Consider the following 19,745-nt stretch of genomic DNA (forward strand, 5'->3'; position numbering starts at 1 on the left):
TGGGTGGGGAAAGGGTGCTTCTGGTTTTTGCACATAGTTAATATAGTTAATGTTCCATCACAGCTTGCTCTTTTTTTTTTTCCCCTTTTTTAACTGAGTGAAGCTATTTATACTCTTTTCCTTGTTTAAGTGTATTATGATGGTTTAGTTCATTTACAGACATTGCCGAAAGTTATATTTTGATCTGTTAGTGCTGCAACAAGGGAAGTTTCTCATATGCTTCTCATGCAAATGCTAATTACAAGGCCAATTCTTGGATTCTGCATCTAGCACAGTTGACAAGACCTTTCCATATTGCCTTGTGCGATTTAAACGTCGTGGCTAAGTATAATTATGTCTGCCTTCAGTGCCTTTGGATGCTGGTGATTTTTCATGACAAAGAGTTGAGACATCATGAGATTTTCTTAGGATGAGTTTGTAGGAAAGAGGAGGTTAGGAATTTAAAATAACCCTCTTCCTGTGAAGAGAGTACATTTGAAGCAGCATTGGGTCTTTCTTTTAATCTGCCTTTTCTTTATGGTTGCACTATATTTTTTTATGTTACCTCAAAATGTTTAGGAAGTTCTTTGCAAAGTTAACATCAGCCAGACTAACTTTGAATAAAAACATGTTTGGGAAGGAAATATAAGCTAAAAATCTGTAAAAGCTGTTGCAGAGCTTTCACGTCTGTTTCAAAGTCTGTACATTGGTAGCTTAAGAAGTAAATAAACACAAGATACTTGCCTTTGTTAACTGTGAAGGTCTGATTCATGTTCGTACCTGCAGGGCAGATATAAGTAGGTTTAAGTGAAAAATCTTCCTGGGGCACACACATTTTAAATGTGGCTTTTACACACTACTTGCATAGCAAGCGTGTAGATGAATGGCTCAACAAAGTGGATTGGTTTTTGTTCCATGCATCGGTAGTTTGGATTCTGTTAGATTGGTTTTGGCTGAAATGAAGTTTGGGAAAGAAGTCCTTCTGTTTCTTTGTTCAAGTATTAATTCAAAGCAGCGTCTATTCTAAAGATATTAGAAGGTGTATGCAGATTGTGTTTGCTCCTTCTAAGACACATACTGTTGTTCTTTCTGATTTGACAGCATTAATAGGAATGTGATGTTAACACTAACTTTTATATGTGGAAACAAGCTTCTGTAAGGCCTTAAGGGTGGATTTATGAAAATCATGATCAGTCGTTGCTACACTTGTCTGCCATTATGCCTAAAGACAAAGGATATCATTGTCTGGGTGTATCATTCCGAAATCTGTAAATATTTATTGGGTTGCAGAACTGAGAGTGTTGTGTGATACTTGAATATGATCCAGTGTTTGAGTGTTACAGGCACTGTGCCTGGATGAAATGGCAGTCTGCACAGCATCTTGCATATATTAAAAATGCAATCTTCCCCTGAATTCTTGTAAAATCAGAGGGCTAGTGTGGTTGCACAATGGAGCACTCCTTTTGTAATCACTTGATGCTCTTTGAAAGCAAATGTTGAAGCAAACTCATCTCTGATGAATGTTATTAAATGTTGATGTAGCATTAGCTACACGGTTTCTTTATTAGCCTTGCATCCCCGCAGTTTTTGAAGCTGCTGGAATGTTCAAAGTGTGACAGGTTTGTGCTGCCATTGTCATTTAATTGATCAGCTATTGTTATTTTGTCTTGAAATGGTTCTTTGCATTATAGTTATAGTAACCTGTGACCTCTTGGATGATGATGTAAAGCTGCTATTCTTTTTTTCTTTTAAATGGTTCTAAAATTGATCTTTTTCAGAGCGCTTTTGTTAGGCCTGGCTTGCAATCACAATCTGAAGGAGGTGTCTTTAGATCTCAGTAGCTGTGAGGTAAGGAATATTTATCAGGATGTGTTCAAAAGATGCAATAATGTGGAATTAGAGTTCTTGTGAAATCCTCTGCAGTCAAAAGTTGTGGGAAAGGTAGAACTCAGAGAAGCAGTTACGGTAAAAATCAGCTGCTCTTTGTTACAGCATCCTAAATAATGAGCCCAGAGGTTCAAAGCACCTGCAGCACCAGATTATCAAAACCCTCCTTGCAGCATAGCTGCTCTAGATATTGAGCCAGCGTGCTGTTTGCTACTTGGTGGCTTATGCTGTTGGTGCTGTGATTACACAGGACCCTGCTGCAGGACTTTCCAATGCATCCAGATTTGAATGGCTCACAGGAATCCCTGAAGCCATGTCTGTGATACACTTGTTTTCCTTCAAAACCAGAGACATGCTTCATCTTTTGCAGATTTGGTTTTTAACCCTGGGAGGACCTCTGCTTTCCTAATCAGTTAATCAATTCAGGCGAATAGGGAGCTTTGGTAAAAGTTGATTGAAATATTCCATTAACACAAGAGGCACTGTGCAAATGGCTTTAAATAGTTGAAGAATAAAGAAAAACAGTTGTTGCAACTTGATTGGCTTTACCTTGTTTCCTCTTGCTTCACTGTGCTTTGCTGTGCACTTCATTTCTCAGGATTGTCCATACTTTTGCAGGACGATGCCTGTGTGGCTGCAGCTTAAGACAAAAGATCAGCCATGACCCTGGGGGGTTAGTGAGGCGAAGTTACATAGAGAACTGTGGGGACTTTTGCCAAAACCAACATGAATCAGCTTAGGCTCAGGCCCCCTGGCTGAGCAGCCAACTTTTCCTTTTTAAGCTGCAAAGAAAGCCTCTCACTTGTTAGGCAGATCTTTCCATCACCTGAGTATTAACTGTTCTGGAAGTGCCTTTCAAATGCAGTGTTTTCGCTTTAAGTAGTAAACATGTAATTTGATGAACATGTTGCGGTGCAGTAATCCTTGCTTTAGGTTTGAGGTGGATTGCTTTTGGAATGTGCACAGAGTTCCTTATGAAGAAAAAACAAGTCATTGTGAATGCATTTCATAGCTTGTTTTGATACTTCATACTTTTTTTAAAATTGTATTACTTTGAAGAGCACTACATGTAAATTCCAAATAGAAAAGCTTTCAGGTCAAGTACACATGCTTCTGACTTCTGAGTGGAGAGATCAGAGGGATGATAATTTTTCTTTCAGAGAGAGGAAGGAAAAGGGAGGAGTAATTAAGTAACAAAAATAAAATCCTGTAATCATAACCTTAAAAGACTGAATCAATAAAACACAAATGTAAATAATGTAAAAAAATGTAAATAAATTAGCATGTAAATTATCAAGGGCTGACAGGAGTAAAAACATTATTCTTTCATTATATAACCTCCAGGGTAGGATATGGAAGAGTCCTTTGAGGGGCGATTAGCTTTATTGGACACCAAAGCACATATAATCATGTCTATCTCTGGTGACAGAAAGGAAGAAATTGTGCCCAGCTCATGGTGTTGCGTTCCCATAGCTGGTCTGCTCAAACTGACAGCACTTCCTTAGATCCTTCCCTTAACATTTTTTTTCACAACCCTGAGCTTTATCCATTCTCATGTGCTTTGGAAAGAAGAAGTTATGCTTCCACCATCAGGAGTCTTGATGTCCCAGGAGCTGGGAGTACTCTCAGTGGGTCCTAGTTCCACTTCTCCCTGGCTTTCTTGTGAGCTGGGCAGGGTAATCTGCACCCAGAACAAAGCTGTGGGAAGCTCTGACCTGCACTATGCCTGGTTCCTGCAAACACACACTGTTAGCAGGCTGGAGAGCTGATGCTTCAGCTTTGCTCTCCTCTTTCCTACATCAGGCAAGCTTGTATTTAATTATGGAAGGATAAATCTCAGTTCCTTCCCTCTCCCACCACTTTTCATTTGCTCCCATAATTTTCTGATATATTAACTCCAAGCTTAATCATTTAATATTGCTTATTTGTTTGGTTTTAATTATTTTTACTATGAAAATTACATTTTTATTTCTATCTGCTCAGCACTGATGTATTGCACTCTCTTCCCTTCTGCTTCCCTTAGCTTGGTCACTGTGTAAGTACCTTCCATGCTTTACCTTAATTGTTAAATCAGTAAGCAGCTTTGTTTGCCCTTCCTATATTGGTACCTCAAAGCTTTGAACATGCTTGGCATTTAGAATTGTTGAAGGATGGTTCTTCGTTTGCTCTGAATAAGAGCTTGTATTTGTAGTCGCCGAAGAATGTCATATAGGAGATGTTGCAGAGGTTTGGTTTTTTTTCAGTGTCACAGTCCACGTTGATAAATAGCCATTCAATTTATCTCTGTGTGTATGTGTATATCTATACACATGTGTATATCTATACACATACACACACTTTAATACAGTTGCAGTAAATTTTGATCCCAAAAATCAAATTATCCTTGCCCCCAGATTAAACAGATATCACCATATGCACCTATGAAATACTCGTGTATTAAAGTTTTTGAATATAGTTATCAGTACAAGATTGAAAGCTGCTCCTGAAAAATTGTCCACTTCAACCCTAAAAGTATATAAAGCATAAGCATTTGGATTCTATTGTGAGTATAATTTAAGTGCATGGCACTAAGCATAGTAAAAACAACCAATGCAAACTATCACACATATATATATAAATACATATATATATATATATATAAAATTTACCAGTTCCATAGATCCTGCAATAATAGCTTTGACATTCTGTGTTGTAAAATGGTCATTTTCTGGTGCACCGCACTAAGACAGCAGTGCAGAGCAAAGCTGAATGGTTTTGGTATACACCAAATGCTACAAATGCTCTCAGAAAAATGAGTTAAAATTGCACCACTTCTGCCCCAAATACAGACTTTAATCTGATCACTTCTTGAGAGGATAGGGTGAAGGATAGGTACGCTTTGTTTTATGCTGAAGAGGAAAGGTGCCTTACGTTCTGTATCTCTTACACTTCCAGATGTGACTTATGATTTAGATGTTGTCTTTGACTACCATTGTTCTTTAAATGCTTAGGCCAAGTTATTGAGCTGCATGTTAACCAGTCACATATCTCAAACGTTGTAGGAAGTGCCGAATTGCGTCTTTACTGAAAAATACTTCTAGAAGGCATATATGCTTCCTTAGTTATAGCATAGATAAAAGAGTCTATCTGCAGAAATATAAGCAGGTTGATTCAGGATACTTAGCCCCGTAAGTCATCTAAGTAAAATATTACTCATTTTTTTATGCACAGGAGGTGAAAAGGCTGTTTGATGTTTGATAAAGCTTTCAGATTTTTTTTTTTTGGAAGCAAGGGAAGAGAAAACAGAAAATATGGAAATAGATTTTAGTAGATTTTTTCCTCTCTTTTGATTAAGTTTTTCTCTGGGGGATGTTCGTAAAGTGAAGTGCACTTAAGTAGTTTATGTGGCTGCAGGAAATAAGAAAATGCGTTTGCTTCTTTGAGGGGAATAAAACCCTGCCACATTGCATTAATTCAGTACCATTAGTAAATAAGTGTGTAAGTTTTCACAACTGTGAGTCTTGATGTTTTCCCCTGGGCCATTTAATTGTTTTTTTTTTTTTCATTAAATCCTGATATTTCTTTTCTATTCATGTAATATTTCAGATTAATTGGATCATAATCAATACTTTCCAGCTAGGCATTGCTGTTTTTCTTTTTTATGCTTTTAAATTTAGAATAATGAAAATTACTGATTTTCTTGTTTATCGCCTTTTGTGGCCATTTTACAATTGGATTATTTAAATTTTCTTTTCAGTGAAAAAAAAACAATTTTCTTTGGGAAACGTAATTATTTCATTGCCTGTAGTTTTTTGTTTGGGGTTGTTTTGTTTAATTTCTTTTTATTTTTTATTATTTCCTACTCATCTTTGATGGGGGCACCCTAGCATTGTCCTGAGAGCTGAAAGAGGACTTGAATGTAGTGAGATCCAGGGGTGACAGTGTTGCATGCTTGTAGGCTGGGCTCCATTTATTTTTTTTTCTCACTAGATGTTGGAAATATCCTGGACTTTTCATGTAAAGAAGCAGCACCAGAATCCTGCAGTCACTGCCTAGCAAAAATGCTAAAGGATTCACTGTGTTTCCAACATTTAAATCTTTCACCCATGTTAACTGTTGAACAATAGTTTTAAGAGAAATCAGAGTCCTTTTTCTCATTTATATGTGTATACTGAGTTTAAAGGATGAAAATAGTAGGAATGTGTGCATAGGCTGTCATTTTTATGTCTATAACTCCTTGTGTTGCTGTTGTTTTTTGCTGCTGGTAGTGCTTTCTGTATCCACAAAGCTCCTACTGCTGTTTTCTGTGTTATCTTGAAACCGTAACTAGTTTGCAAAAATGGATGATGTTTTGTCTCTAGTTAAGATCTGGAGGTGCACAAGTCTTGGAAGGATGCATAGCAGAAATACACAATATCACAAGCCTAGATATCTCAGACAATGGTAAGTACACAGTAAAGGAATGGAGGATCATGCAAGTCAAGAATCTGAGAAACTTTTTCTTTCAGCTCACAGTGTAATCAAGGATGGTCATTCTTGCTTGAATCAATATTGACGATATTGATTATGGAAACATCTCGGACCAAGAACTCCCATTGCTATAAAGTGTATAAGGAATGTTAATAGACTAACTTGGAAGTTTGTTGTTTGGGATAATATGTAACACAGCAAAAGAAATTGATGGCAGCAAGCGTGATATTAGATCTAGAAGAATGTGGGTTTAAGTACAAGTGGATGAGAAGCTAAATGAGAAGTGAAAGTATAATTAAAGGCTGGGAAAGACCAGGTAGAGAATGAAGCCATGACACTGAAATGAGGGAGGGAAGTTTGGAGCAAACAGTCGAGCAGCTTAAGGTCAGAGAAGACCTGTTGGAGTCTTTGGAACCTTGGACTGTTCCTACATTTTGGGCTCTGTGCTTCCTAGCTGGGAATAGCAGCTGGCTTCTCATCTTGCAGACTTAGAGTGTAAATGAAGTGGAAGAATTCACCTGATGTGTTTGCCCCTCTTAACAGCCAAATGCTGAAGTATTTCAGAAACAGATTTCCGGTACAGATGAATGCCCAAAAAAGGTGGGATGGTCTGGTAAATAGAAAGTTTTGGGTGGTGCTGACTCAGCCCAATTATGTAAACAGGTTTATTATTATAAATAGACATATTTAATACCTAAATTATCCTGTGGATCTGGATCCTAGGTCACTGTAATCTAATTAGTGGACTCTTCAAATGCACCACTAGTTTGGGAATACAGTACTGCAGCATGTTATTTTCCTTGCTCAGGAGTAGAATAAAATTTGGCTTGTTTTTCAGATCATTTTGTTCATAGCCTTTTATTGTTGGCCTTTTTGCTCTTGAGGGCTTTGAGACCTTGTTGGTACACAGCTCTGCTAAGATTAAATAGCGATTAGTGTGGTCTCAGAATTCTCAAAGGAACTTTAAACTCTGCCTGACAATGCAAGGAGCTGCCTTTGGGTGGTTGACTACAGGCAAGGGACTATGTTTCTCTTCTGAGTTTCTGAGAGGTCCCTTCAATGGCTGATTAGGATGGAGATTTAAAGGGCTTATTTTAGAGAAATCATTTATTCTCATAGAAAAGCAGAGGAAAAATAAAGGAGTAAAAGACTTAAAAACCGAAGAATGGAAATTTTTCTAGAGCTCTTAGAAATTAGTACATTGATATAGTTACTTGAATTAATATAGCACTAGTAAAGACCCTGCCTAGGTCTTTCTTGTGAAAATGTGTTTTAATTCTTAATCTTATCTGATTCTTTACAGGCCTAGAATCTGACCTCTCAACCCTTGTAGTCTGGCTTAGTAAAAACCGATCGATAAGGCACTTGGCGTTAGGCAAAAATTTTAACAACATGAAATCCAAGTAAGGCTTTTCTCTCTTTTAAATAACAAGAGAATGGATGAGAAGAAGCTGCTGCTTTCATTGTCACCCTAACTTTTATTTCCTCAGAAATCTCACTCCAGTACTTGATAATTTAGTTCAGATGATTCAAGACGAGGACTCAGTGAGTATCTTTCTACCTACTATCATCATGTGTATTTGTACCCTCACAACCTATTTCTGTTAATTTTTTTCACTGTGTTAACTTGCTGCATAAGACTTGATCATGACCCTGCACAAACATGTCCAACATTTTAGTTGTTTGGGCTTTTTTTTTTCTTTCAAATAGTAATTTGGATTATGTGTAGCATGTAGGTGAATGTTTCTTAGGATAGTCTTAGGATCTATGCTTGTTGAAAAGTAGTCATTCTAAATAGTTGGATGTATGTAACCTAGTTGTTTGAGGTTTAAGTTATACAGCCCTGCAGGCACAAGTTTTCAAAACTTTTGTGCCCTGGGAGATTTCAGTAGTAGTGTTCTCTGGGTGGCCATACTTTTAATTAATAGTATGCACTATTTCCTAACAGCTGTTCTTAGGTATCAGCATTTTTTTTGCTTGACAAAATGCGGAGTTACTGCAGTGATCTTTCAGAACTCCCTTCTCCTTCAAAAAATGCAGAAAAACTGTTCACTGTGCTGTTCTTTACTTCTTCTAGTACATTAATCACAGGAAGAATTTCATAGAACCCTGTCAGAGTGCCTTGCTGTGTCCTTGTCCTCTTTCTTCATTTCCACCCTCTTTCCTGATTCTGAAAGACTTCTGTGGTTGGTTTTGTGTTCTTGCCTTACTTAGCATCCTAGTTTTGGTTAGAAGGGAATCTTAAGATGCTCTGTTGCTCTCATGCTTGTCAATCTTTATTCATCTATTTGTAGTCCTTTCTTTCTCCTTCATTTCCTGTGCAAGTAGCAAACAAGCCCTGTTTTCCTTGTTCTCCAGACATAGCTGACTGTAGAATTCAGTTGTCTATAAACAGCTGCTGTTCCTGTTGTCTTTATTGTCTCACCTACAAGTTCATGGTCTCCACACTAACTGCTTTCTTATTTTCTCATCTGTATCTGTACCCTGCAACTCAGAGGAGCATTTTTTACCAGGGTTTCCAATATCTCCTTCCATGCAAGGAAGAGGTATTGGATTCCATGTTCTGTGTTCATCCTTTCTTAATGCTTGGTAGTATTTGAAGTGATTTGTTAAACTCTCTGTCTTCTGTCTGTGTCCTCTTAGTTGGGATTAGTGGTACTGTTTCTTGATTCTTTGCCTGCCTTATGACTTTAAATCATTGGTTGTCAGTGTAATGCAGTGAAGTGCTGTGTGTGAATACCAGAGCTGATTCTAATGGAGTCAGCACTTGTAATGAAAGCTGTAAGTCCTCGTTTACTCAAGTCAGATGGATTGTGTTAAGAAGTATAAGTAGATCTCTGTATTAATTCTTGTACCAAGCTAACCTTTTCATTTTGTGATGTGGCCACCTTCTACTTTGTCTATAAAGGGAATGCTGCAAGACTGATTTCCCCTTCTCTCCTTTTCCTGTTGGTAGCATGCTGAAGGGTATCATTTAATCAGGTAGCACCTGCTTCTTCTCTTTGAACATTTGACTCCTGCCCTATCTCTCATGTTAAATCTTTCACAGCTGTCCTGAAGACTGTTATGTCAAAACAGATTACTCATAAGCAAACATAATTTAGTATGTTTTTTCTCAGTTTCCTTCATCCCTTTGCTCTGTTGCAGGTGAGCATTTCTTCCCACTCAGGCCATAGACTAAAACACCTCTAACACACTTCGTGTCTGTTAAGTATACAAACCCCTGTTGTTTTGTTGTTTTTTTTTTCCTTTTTGCATGACTATCCTGTTCATATTATTTGTTCGTAAGGATAAACATTCCAAATTTCACCCTGTTGTCTCTATTAAGTGTTACAACCTTCTGTTTGTCTTTCTTGGCTTCTGCTTTGGTAGCTTCCAGGTCAAAGAAAAAGTAGCTGCTAAATTTTTTGGATGTATCATTCTCACAGCTCTCCATCCTTTGCATCATCAGCTTCAACTTCCTATGCTCCTTTTCTTTTCAGCTCATGGGTGATCTCAGCCATTGCTCCACTTTCTGCCTTTTCCACAATCTGGTGGTCAAGTGCTCCTATAATTCTTACTTACTCTATCTTTCCTCAGGTAGCAGCTCAGACTCTCTGGAGTCTCATCCTATGTTCAAACAGTATTACCATGAAATAATCCACAAAAAAGTTACTTTATTTAGGTACTTAATAACTGTATCTCCTATATATTATGCATTAACCTTTGAGGTACAGTGTATGAACCTGTCAGTATTACCCTGATTTTCTCTCCCGGTGTTCTTTTCTCCTGTTAATCCTCTTTGGTGAAGGAATCTTGTTTCTTTCTGTCTCATCAGGTGCTAAAATCAGTCTGAAGCATTTCCCAGCAGCTGCAAAGTTGAGGATGAGCTGTAGTGCTGTGGAAAAACCATGTGTTGCAAATGGCTTTGTAGGATTGTCCTCACTATACCCTGATGCTTAGAATATTATTTTAAATTTCTAGCTATTTTGACTTGGATTTGAGTTTTAAATGGGGTGGTCCTTGTTATACCATTACATATTCTATACCGTTACTGTATTTACTGCCACAGGACATTAAAATGAAGATGGAACTGGAAAGAGCAGAGTATGATGATGCCCAGCGCATACTGCTTTATCAGTATTGCCTGCAAGCTAGTACAGTTTAGGGACTGTGCATTGTCTTCATGGAGAGCTGAAGCAAGAGGCTTTAATCTGAAACAGTCATCTGCCAAATGCTTCTTCATGTATTTATACAAGCTTTAAATAGATCTGTTGCTGTGTTAATGTGAGTCATGAGTAAAATGATTTACACAATCAGTAGCTCAGTTATATGACTCTAAAAATAGAGCTAGACACAAATACAATTCTACACAATTTGAAAGCAGCAGTAGTAACTGACACAGCAAAATTTACAATGTGTTTAGAATAAACAAGAATGTAATACTTAGATTTATTTGGGGGGGTTCTTTTCAGTTCCTTTCTATTTATGTAGATGCTATACTGTGCAGGCAATATTCTTACTGTACCATTTCCTGTTGCAAAAATTGATGTTACAGTGCCAAGTGTCATTACTCAGGGTGCCAGTTACTCCTTCATAGGTGCAAAGAATTACTACAGTGCTAAGTATTTTTAGTTTTTAATTAATGTTTGTGGCAGAATTGGCCTTTTGAGAGTTTTTACAGCATTTTTTTCTTAGGAGAACAAATTTAGCTTGGTTTAATTCTTGAACATTTTCCAGCAGGAATATGACAAAATCAATGGGCTACAATCATACAATTTCTAATTCTGTTCTTTAAGAATTCCTCTTCTGTGAAAAGATGGTGTTAAGGCATCTTCACTGTATTGGCAAAGTATCTGTTTTCTGCAGCAGGGACACTGAAGTGCTTGTCAGATTTCTTTTTCTTCTTTTTTTTTTTTTTTCCTAAATATCCATCTCAAACTACTAAGTTGTTACAAGGAATTAGTGTTTGTAGGCTATCTAGAGTATTGCCCTTATTTTGGGGGATTTGGGTTTCATGGCTTGTTGTTGGGTTTTTTAATGTAATGGTCAGATAATGGATGTAATGACTATTTAGGCCGTATGTTTAATTATACCAAGTTAAGTTCTGATTGTAGTTTGCATTCAGGGCACCAAGTGAGTCCAGAGCTTTTTGCTCCTTGTTCACCGAGTAAATGATAAGGTTAACTGTGCAAGAAAAATAGCAGTTCATCCACTTCAAAGACACTGCTAATATATCAGGTACTTTACTGGGCTATATACATGTTTTCTATGTGGTAGTAATGATATATAGGTGTAAACCCTTGCAGAGCACAGTGCAGAAATGTTTTCAATAATGTATTTTTTTTTCAGAGTATTTGAATGCGAGAGGTGAAACATCCTCTCCTGTGAGGATATATGAGGTTTAGAAAAACTGGCATGTGGGAGGGAGCACCTCCAGCTAAGTTACTTGAATGCACCTTTCTGAAGTGGCACGTAAGAAGCAGAAAAACCTTGACTTTCATAAGCTTATTGGCGATTTCTGTCGGAGTGATGCTGCGTTTCTGTGAAATCTGTCACAGGAGGTCTCCTCAAACTTGTGCCAAGAGCTCTAAGTGCCATTCTAACATGATGCTAATATTCTTTAGGGTACATAATGTAATAAAATGGGGAAACATAGACAGATTAAGGTCATTAACATCGTAATTTAATAACTTCCATTTAAAATAAAACCAGCATGTGGCTTGTGTTACTGTTAGCCTTTTTAATTATAAACCTGCTGTGCCTCCAAATACTTATGCATTTCCTCATTTGTAAGTGTATTTTCTATTGTTGCAAGCTTTTTAGTTATCACTGTAATCCAGTCATGTCTGGAGGCTGGAGTCCCATTGTATAACAGGTACCATGCAAGCATCTTGGACTCCAGAAGGTGTGCACAGTTCAGTTATTTATTTATATTAATCTCAGCTTTAGGCACCTCATGTGGGTTCATCCTTAAAAGATACTGATTTTCCCATTCTGACAGTTTGGACATTTTAGTTTGGACATTTGGACATGTAATTTGGACATTTTAACTTCTAAAATTCGTCCTCCAGTACATGCTTAAGTGGGCGTATGACAACAGCAACCTCCTCTGCATGAACTCACACTTGAGCAAGGGAAATGTTTTGTGAAATTCTCATACATCAGCTAAGACAAATTACAGTTTTAGTTTTAGCAATTGTAATACATCTGCAAGGCATGGTGATGGACAAACTGTAGTTCTTGAGCTCCTGCTGTTGAGTGTTGGGACACTGAGAGAATACAGACGTTTTTAAAAGAGATTTTCTTAAGGCTTAGAGTTTGCCTTACCAGAGCCCAGTAAAGTAGTTTCAGCATAACAGAGTGTGTGTGTATTTATTTATCTATCTGTATGTATGTATAAAGTTACCTAAAGATACTGCAGTCAGAGGTGTCAGAACACCACTGCGAATAATATTCATTGACTTACACATTTAAATAGATACTTTCTTACTGTTTTTAATTTCAGACCTGCTAGTTTTCTCTCTCTTTCTTCCCAAATGACCATGCCCTTAGTTGAAGGAACACATAGGCACGATCACTTCTGAAGTTGAATAATAATAAAACAGTTTAAAGGAATTGGTTTTGTTTCAGCAATGTCTCGGCTCCTAATTTGCCCTTGGATAAATCTCTCAGTCTGAGGGAGAGGAGGGAAGTGCTAGACATTTTTGTCACTGACAGGGAAGCATGCTGGTTAAGTGAAACCTACTGGACAATAGAGATTTGTCTTGCAAAGCTGATTGTTGTCTCATTTTGGGTTCATGCTGTGTTCTGTACTTAATAGAACACAGGAAATTGAAGGCACTGTCAGCACAGGGTGTTGCAACTTACTCTGTGTGTATGTGTTTGACACCTGTGCTGTAAGTTGTTGACTCCCAATTTATCACGTGTTGTAGGATCTGCAGCAAACACAGAAATAACTCTTCGATGGTTATTGCTGTCTCCAAGAGTTTGGGGAACTTGCAACTTTTGGTTGGTGTTTGAGAAATGAGTGTGTTATCAGTTACTGTTCTCGGTGCCCTTTCTGTGCTCCACAGCCTCTGCAGTCATTGTCCCTCGCAGATTCCAAGCTGAAGACTGAGGTCACCATCATTATTAATGCCTTGGGCAGCAATACTTCTCTTACAAAAGTGGATATTAGTGGAAATGCCATGGGAGACATGGGAGCAAAGATGCTGGCAAAAGCCTTACAGATAAACACCAAACTCAGGTAAGGGAAATATATTTGCAGTAAAAGACAGAATAGCTTAATAATACTGAAGGTGATGACTTAAGCTGTTTCGCCTCAGAACCCTTCTGTGTATAGCCACCTTTATAGTGTCTCCATTTGGAAAGATTCTCATCCTTTTTTCTTCAACAAATTAACAAAAGCCAGGAAAAGCAGATTGTTTTTTGTAAAAACATTTCTATAACTGAAACCAGAGAAAATTACATTTTCTAATTTAAATGAAAGACCTCTTGTTGGAACAATAGAACTCTAAATTTCTTAGGATCATAATAAAAATCCAAGCATCCTTGTTAATAGAGCTCTGAATGTTGCGTAATCCAATGTCCTTCTCAAAGGAAGGCTGACTTTAAAGCTATACGGGGTTGCTCAGGGCCTTGTCCAGGTAGGTTTTGAGGATCTCCAAGTACAGGTATTCCATGGTGTTTCTGGAAACCCTGTTCCAGTGCTTAGCCATTCTCTTCTATTCTGCTCAATCTTTTCTACTGGAGGCGCTCCCAGCAGAGAAATTAATATTTGATGGGAAACTAAGTTAAATCATTCTTTGTCTTCCGGATTATCAATTTGTTTAGGAGAGCTAGAAGCATGGGGAATTCAGAGTGGGTAGCAGCATGGACCATCCCTCCTTTCCCTTCCCTACTACAGTGCTGATGGACCTTGGCATCTCTTCTCTGCAACTTCATCCACCTGACAACTTCGCTGCTTTTTAGCACATGTCTGGCACTGATGGCTTGAGAGTATCACTTTTTTCCTATCCAGCATGTAAAACCTTCAATCAGTATGAATCTGGATGGGGACCTCTAAATATGTCACCGTTATCTGTAAAGATAACTCCTCCACTTGCCAGACTGTGCAGATGAACCTTCCTAGTGTACTGTCTGTGTGAAGAGACCACTTTATGCTTGGTCTCCAGGCATTTGTTCCCCGTAGGATAGAACAGTCCTGGCTATTTTGTTCAGAAGCAGGGATTCTGGTCTTTGTGTTGCTATGCCCAAACTGAATATTAAAAACACTGGAGAGGTGACTTAGACTTATTGAATGTATTAACCTGAAATGACCACTGTGCCTGACAAAATAAAAGCCTTGACAGCTTTCAAGATGGCAGACTGAAATGTTTCACAGTACATTGAATGTCACAGTTGGCATAATGTCACCACAGTCTGTGGTGTGATTACAAACTGAATAATGTAGTTGTAACTGGCTCTGCTTAAAATTTTATAACATCACATCCGGGTAGAAATACAAACACACTTTCCAGTGACCAAAATATTCAAGATTTGACCTTAAATATATCTGATCTTTGCAGAGTGGATGTTCCTTTCTTTATCTCCATCTTTCCATTTGAAAAATAAAGGGGTAATTCTGCAATAGCAGAAGGGTGTCAATACCTGTGAAACCCTGCCATCTATCTTTTCTCTTTTTTTGCCACAAATCTTGAGGAGGGGGTTGCCTCTAGTTTTTAATCACAACTACAGCTAGTGCTCTTGTACAGGCAAGGTTTATTTGCTTGACTGTCTCTTCTGACTACTAATGAGAACTTTGAACATGTGTTCGCAAATTGCCAAGCAGTCTGCTTGAGTGGCCTAAATTGAGGGAGGAGGAGGGTGGCTTGATCACTCATATCACTGTTGTGTATTCAAAAGAGCTACAATTTATGCACCTAACCTAATGGCTTATACTGGCAGCTAGTTATGTTGCATGTGGAATCACAGGAACTGTATGGTGAGCTAGTAGAGGACTGAATATGCAATAGTCTGCAATTTTTGACTGCCACTCAGTATGAATTCTTTAAATACGTAAATAACTGTAGCCGTATAACCTATCTAGAACAGGGATTGATCACTTGCTGCAATGTTCTTAGTTTTCAGTGTGGGCTTGCAAACACAAACATTTGAACTTTATTTTTGATTCTGTTCCTGGAAAAAGCTGGCATTTTATCTCCAAATCCTTCTATTAACTGTATTTTAGGAAAGTTACAATTTTATGCTGGTGGTAGAAAATGCAGTACAGAGTCTCCTTTAAAAAAAGAGAGACTGAATTTTGTAGTATCTTTATCCCTAACTTCTGACATTTCAAGGTTTTAGGTATAACTAGAGGCAGGTTTTTAAAATGTTGCCTTTCACTATACAACTTTCAACATACAGCACTGGGTTATTTCAATAAGCAATGTTTCAGTATAGATTTATGCAGTGCTTTTTGTTTAACCCTTTTTTTTTTTCCTTTTTTTTTCACCTCCACCTCTTAGAACTGTAATATGGGACAAGAATAACATCACTGCGCAGGGCTTCCAGGACATAGCTGTGGCACTGGAAAAGTAAGTTCTCAAGCAACTGAATGATTGATGAAGAAGCCAAGGACTTAGATCCTGAATGATCTGAGCAGCTGCAGTTCTCACTGCAGTCAGTATGATCTGAAGATGCTGAGCGCTCTCAATTTGAAGCATCAGGATGCTCAATCTAAAGGAAAATGTATGACTTCACATCCTTCAAAAGGATGGGAAAGGCTCTAATGCTCTTTCATCCATACTCTGCTATCAACATTAAGGCCATTGAGTTCTACTGTTAGCATTAAAATTCTGAATTTGAGAATATTTTCCATTTTCTTTATTCTTTTGTGTGGCTAGCATGCAGAAATTCTATTCTAGTCAGTGAATGAAGCTGTATGTAATAACAGAAAATTACTGAAGCATGCCTTTTGGGCTGGCTTTTATTTTTCCTTTTCCCCCAGCAAATTGAAACTAATTGTTATCTCAGGAACTGCTATTTTTCATTGTAATCACTGTAGTCTAGGTCATTTTGCTTCCCTGAGCTTACTTATAGTTGCAGCCATTACCAGTGATAGATGCTAAACTACTTCCATCTATCTCCATCTTCATCACGTTTCTTTATATGTTGTTACTACTTTTTTTAAGAGGGAAAAATTACAGATTTAAATTAAGCAGCAGTTGCAGTTGTGTCACACTGTTAAATCCCTCAGGAAGAAAGAGTGTCTGCAGAAGGTGAAGGTAAGGTGCAATTGCTAGTTACTAGATAAAATGTCTTTCAAAACAGTGTAACTATTTAGGGCAGTATTTTAACCCTTGGAGAGGTTTTGAGGCTAGAGCTTATAAAGTTACTTGTTTTATGAAACTGTTGTGGTTCATATACTTGTTTTCAAAATGAATTCAGTTGCACTGGTGGGGAAAATTATATAAATGATGCATAATTAAGCAAATCATCTTGGAGTGATTCCATTGATAGTATTGAATAATAATTTGCAAAGGTTACTTTTCAGCTTGCAGACATTTCTCTTTTAGAGGGCAATAGAATGTGTATTTATGAGACGGGGTAGAAAAGAAAATATGCCTATTTTCTGGGGAGCATCAAGTTTTCTGTTTTGAAGTGCTTGGATAAGTAAATAGAAAGGAGGGGGAAATCCAAAGGCAAAAGCAAATCATCTAAGAAAAAAAAAATGCTAAGATAACTGTGTGGCACTCTGCTTTGCTGAGCTGACATCTAATTTATTTACCTTTGAAGCTGAGGTCATTTTATGTCTCCTCTAACATTTTAAAATTGTTAAAACCATTGGTAATATTACAAACTAAGCCACAAGCAACAAAGGTTTAAACCTGCAGGAGAGGAGCTGTCAATAATGACTGAAAACTATTAGCCTTTGACCAATCCATCTTGAAAACATCCTCCACTATATGTTGCCTAAAAAAAAACATGAAACCATCAGTACTCCGTAGGAAAGAATTGTTGCTCAAAATGGGTCAAAATATACTGAAAATGCTTAGGGGTATACTTGTTGTGTGTGGTGTTTATCTTTCTAAAGAACAAAATGAAATCATACACTAAGCCACTAAAAAAAGCAAGCTAGGCTTTCATAGTATTATGCGGAGGCTGAGGAGAATTGGGAGGGATTGTAACAGACTTTAAAACAGGCTGAAGTAATCTAAACATTGTTTTTTCCTCTCCTTCCAGCTTTTTTTCATCTGTTTATAGTTGTATTCCTGCAAGGGAATTCCAGGAGCATGGCTGTTGGCAGAGTTGCCCCAAGGGTGTCCCAGCCAGCTGATGTGAGATGCTGAGAGGATCTTCTGTAGAGTTCAGGGTTCAGTACAGCTGGCAGCTCAGGAGAGCATGTGAGAATAGTGGGCATCCTGTTCAGCCTGGCCATTAAACAGGGACTTGTATCTCTGTAATTTTAATATGAAAATAAGAATGTACTTCTGTGCTTTGCAGCCTAGAGCCCACTTTGTCATAGAAGTATTGCCCCACATTCATTTCTAAACGATACTTTTTCTGTATGGACTGATAGAATAAATAGCTCAGGTTCTAAAATATCATGGTAAATGCTGGGGTTTGTTAGAAGGCTACAACTTTTTCCCTTAGCAGTAACATGAAATTCACGTGCACAAGCCTGCAGAACAGATGATCTTATTCCCATTAAAAAGAAAAACAAATGGGTAGCAAAATCATCATCAGTGCAGCAAAGAATGTATGTCATGAATGGGACAGAAGCTACTACAAGGGACCAAATGTAGGACTGTTGTCACACATGCTGTATGTAGAGGGAGAGATGGGATGGGTTTGAGACATCCTTTCCAGTATCTTAGCACCCTCTGAAATTTGACATTCTTTAAATATAGTTATGTTGCTGAGAATATTAGTGCATTATGAAATCACTGGATTTTCCATTTGGTAGAGAAATACACTGTTACAAGAGACAACTGGAGTGCTAATAAAAAGAAGAATGGAGGAGTATTTTAGACTTCAAAGGAAACAGAGAAAAATGAAGCGTGAAGATAAATATTGCTCTGATGATCAAAGTTGAAAAGCAAGCTTTAAATTCTTTATTTTTTTTTTCCCTTAGAGCTGCTTAATTCTTAGGTGAAAATAAAGTAGCATTCCAATACAATGCTATCTGTCTGGAAGGAAAGCAAGTACAGAGCCTTACTGAGATAGTGGTCTTCTGAAGTTTGGCCTCCGTGACGCTGTGTCCATGAAATCTCTTTGCCTTTCATTTCCCCACCCTTCTCCTGTGTGTGTGTGTGTGAGGGACAGTGCACTAAGCTTTTGACTAAATTGAATTTAGCATATAATTACTAGCATGAGAGCTGACAATTACCGATTTCAATGTATGAGTTATATTAAATGTCAAACAGCTGCAGAATTCCTTGGAATTCTACCTCTCTTTTTAGCTAAATAAATACACCACCTGGCAGGTAGTGGGCAATCAGCATGTTCTGTAATTACTGTCTGACTTTGAGCTTGGTATCTTTGGCATTTAAAAATTTTCCCCATGCTGGTGGGCAGCCAGTTGTTTGCTGTTTAGTATTACATGAGGACACTAACAGGGTCTGCATTGTTTGCACAGTTCTCTCGAAGGACAAGTTTTATGGCTATAATGCAGTAGGCAGTTGAACAGTGTGGAAGGACGGGGACCTTGCTGACTCCATGTGAGCAACTGCCTGCCACTGACAGCTATATATACATTCTGTAATCACAGGATGGTTTGGGTTGGATGGGACCTTAAAGATCATCCAGTTCCAACCCCCCTGCCACAGGCAGGGACACCTTCCACTAGACCAGGTTGCTCAAAGCCTTGTTCAACCTTCCAGGGATGGGGGGTCTACAACTTCTCTGGGCAGCATGTGCCAATGCCTCACCACCTTCACATTGACATTAGGGAAGAAACATAGAAGTTTTTAATTATAATTTAAGGTAAAATGTTGGGTAGTATATATGAGACATTGGTGTGTTTGGCACTTCAAAACACTGCTGCCCTTCAGAGAGTGGTGTTTCATGTAGCTAAGCAACTGGTGGGAAAGGAAGTGAAAGAACCTTGGAGTTTCACAGTAGTTAAGGTGTCTGCTGTTGGATTTTGCGTGTTTAATGAGGATGGGTCCATTGAAGTCAATGGAGTTGACTCAGTTGAAATGGTCAACTTTAAAGTGCTCAAAAATACGGGGTTCCATCTATATTTATGTATTTCTCTATGGAATGGGAGCAGAGGATGGGACGTTCGCAGATGGCTGGAGGAGGAAGAGATGTTTGCAGGAAATTAAGACTATTGAAAATAGGAAGAAAAAATTCCTTTCCAGGTTTTAAGAATTTCCTGCTGTTTTGTTTTCACTTACTCAAATTTGAAGGTGTGTGGGCACAACACTTCATGTAACATTTTAGGTTTAACTGTGTCATGCGAG

The 19,745-nt window shown here is 38.0% G+C and overlaps 1 protein-coding gene across 5 annotated transcripts in view; it reads left to right on the top strand.

The window, feature by feature from the left end:
• Positions 1 to 19,745, top strand: part of CARMIL1 (capping protein regulator and myosin 1 linker 1) — a 192,985-nt gene that overhangs the window by 113,595 nt on the left and 59,645 nt on the right. For 4 of the 5 annotated variants that reach the window (XM_062621692.1, XM_062621694.1, XM_062621693.1 and 1 more), the window contains exons 17-22: positions 1,758 to 1,827; positions 6,207 to 6,288; positions 7,619 to 7,718; positions 7,806 to 7,860; positions 13,371 to 13,543; positions 15,804 to 15,872. In XM_062621692.1, coding sequence (XP_062477676.1) covers positions 1,758 to 1,827; positions 6,207 to 6,288; positions 7,619 to 7,718; positions 7,806 to 7,860; positions 13,371 to 13,543; positions 15,804 to 15,872 — 549 coding nt within the window. The remainder of the gene's footprint in view (positions 1 to 1,757; positions 1,828 to 6,206; positions 6,289 to 7,618; positions 7,719 to 7,805; positions 7,861 to 13,370; positions 13,544 to 15,803; positions 15,873 to 19,745) is intronic. The other variant, XM_062621696.1, reaches the window with a different exon arrangement.

This window comes from Pezoporus occidentalis, unplaced genomic scaffold, assembly GCF_034315485.1.
Source record: "Pezoporus occidentalis ecotype Australia unplaced genomic scaffold, CSIRO_AGI_Poc_V1 ctg231, whole genome shotgun sequence".
Lineage (NCBI taxonomy): Eukaryota > Metazoa > Chordata > Aves > Psittaciformes > Psittacidae > Pezoporus > Pezoporus occidentalis.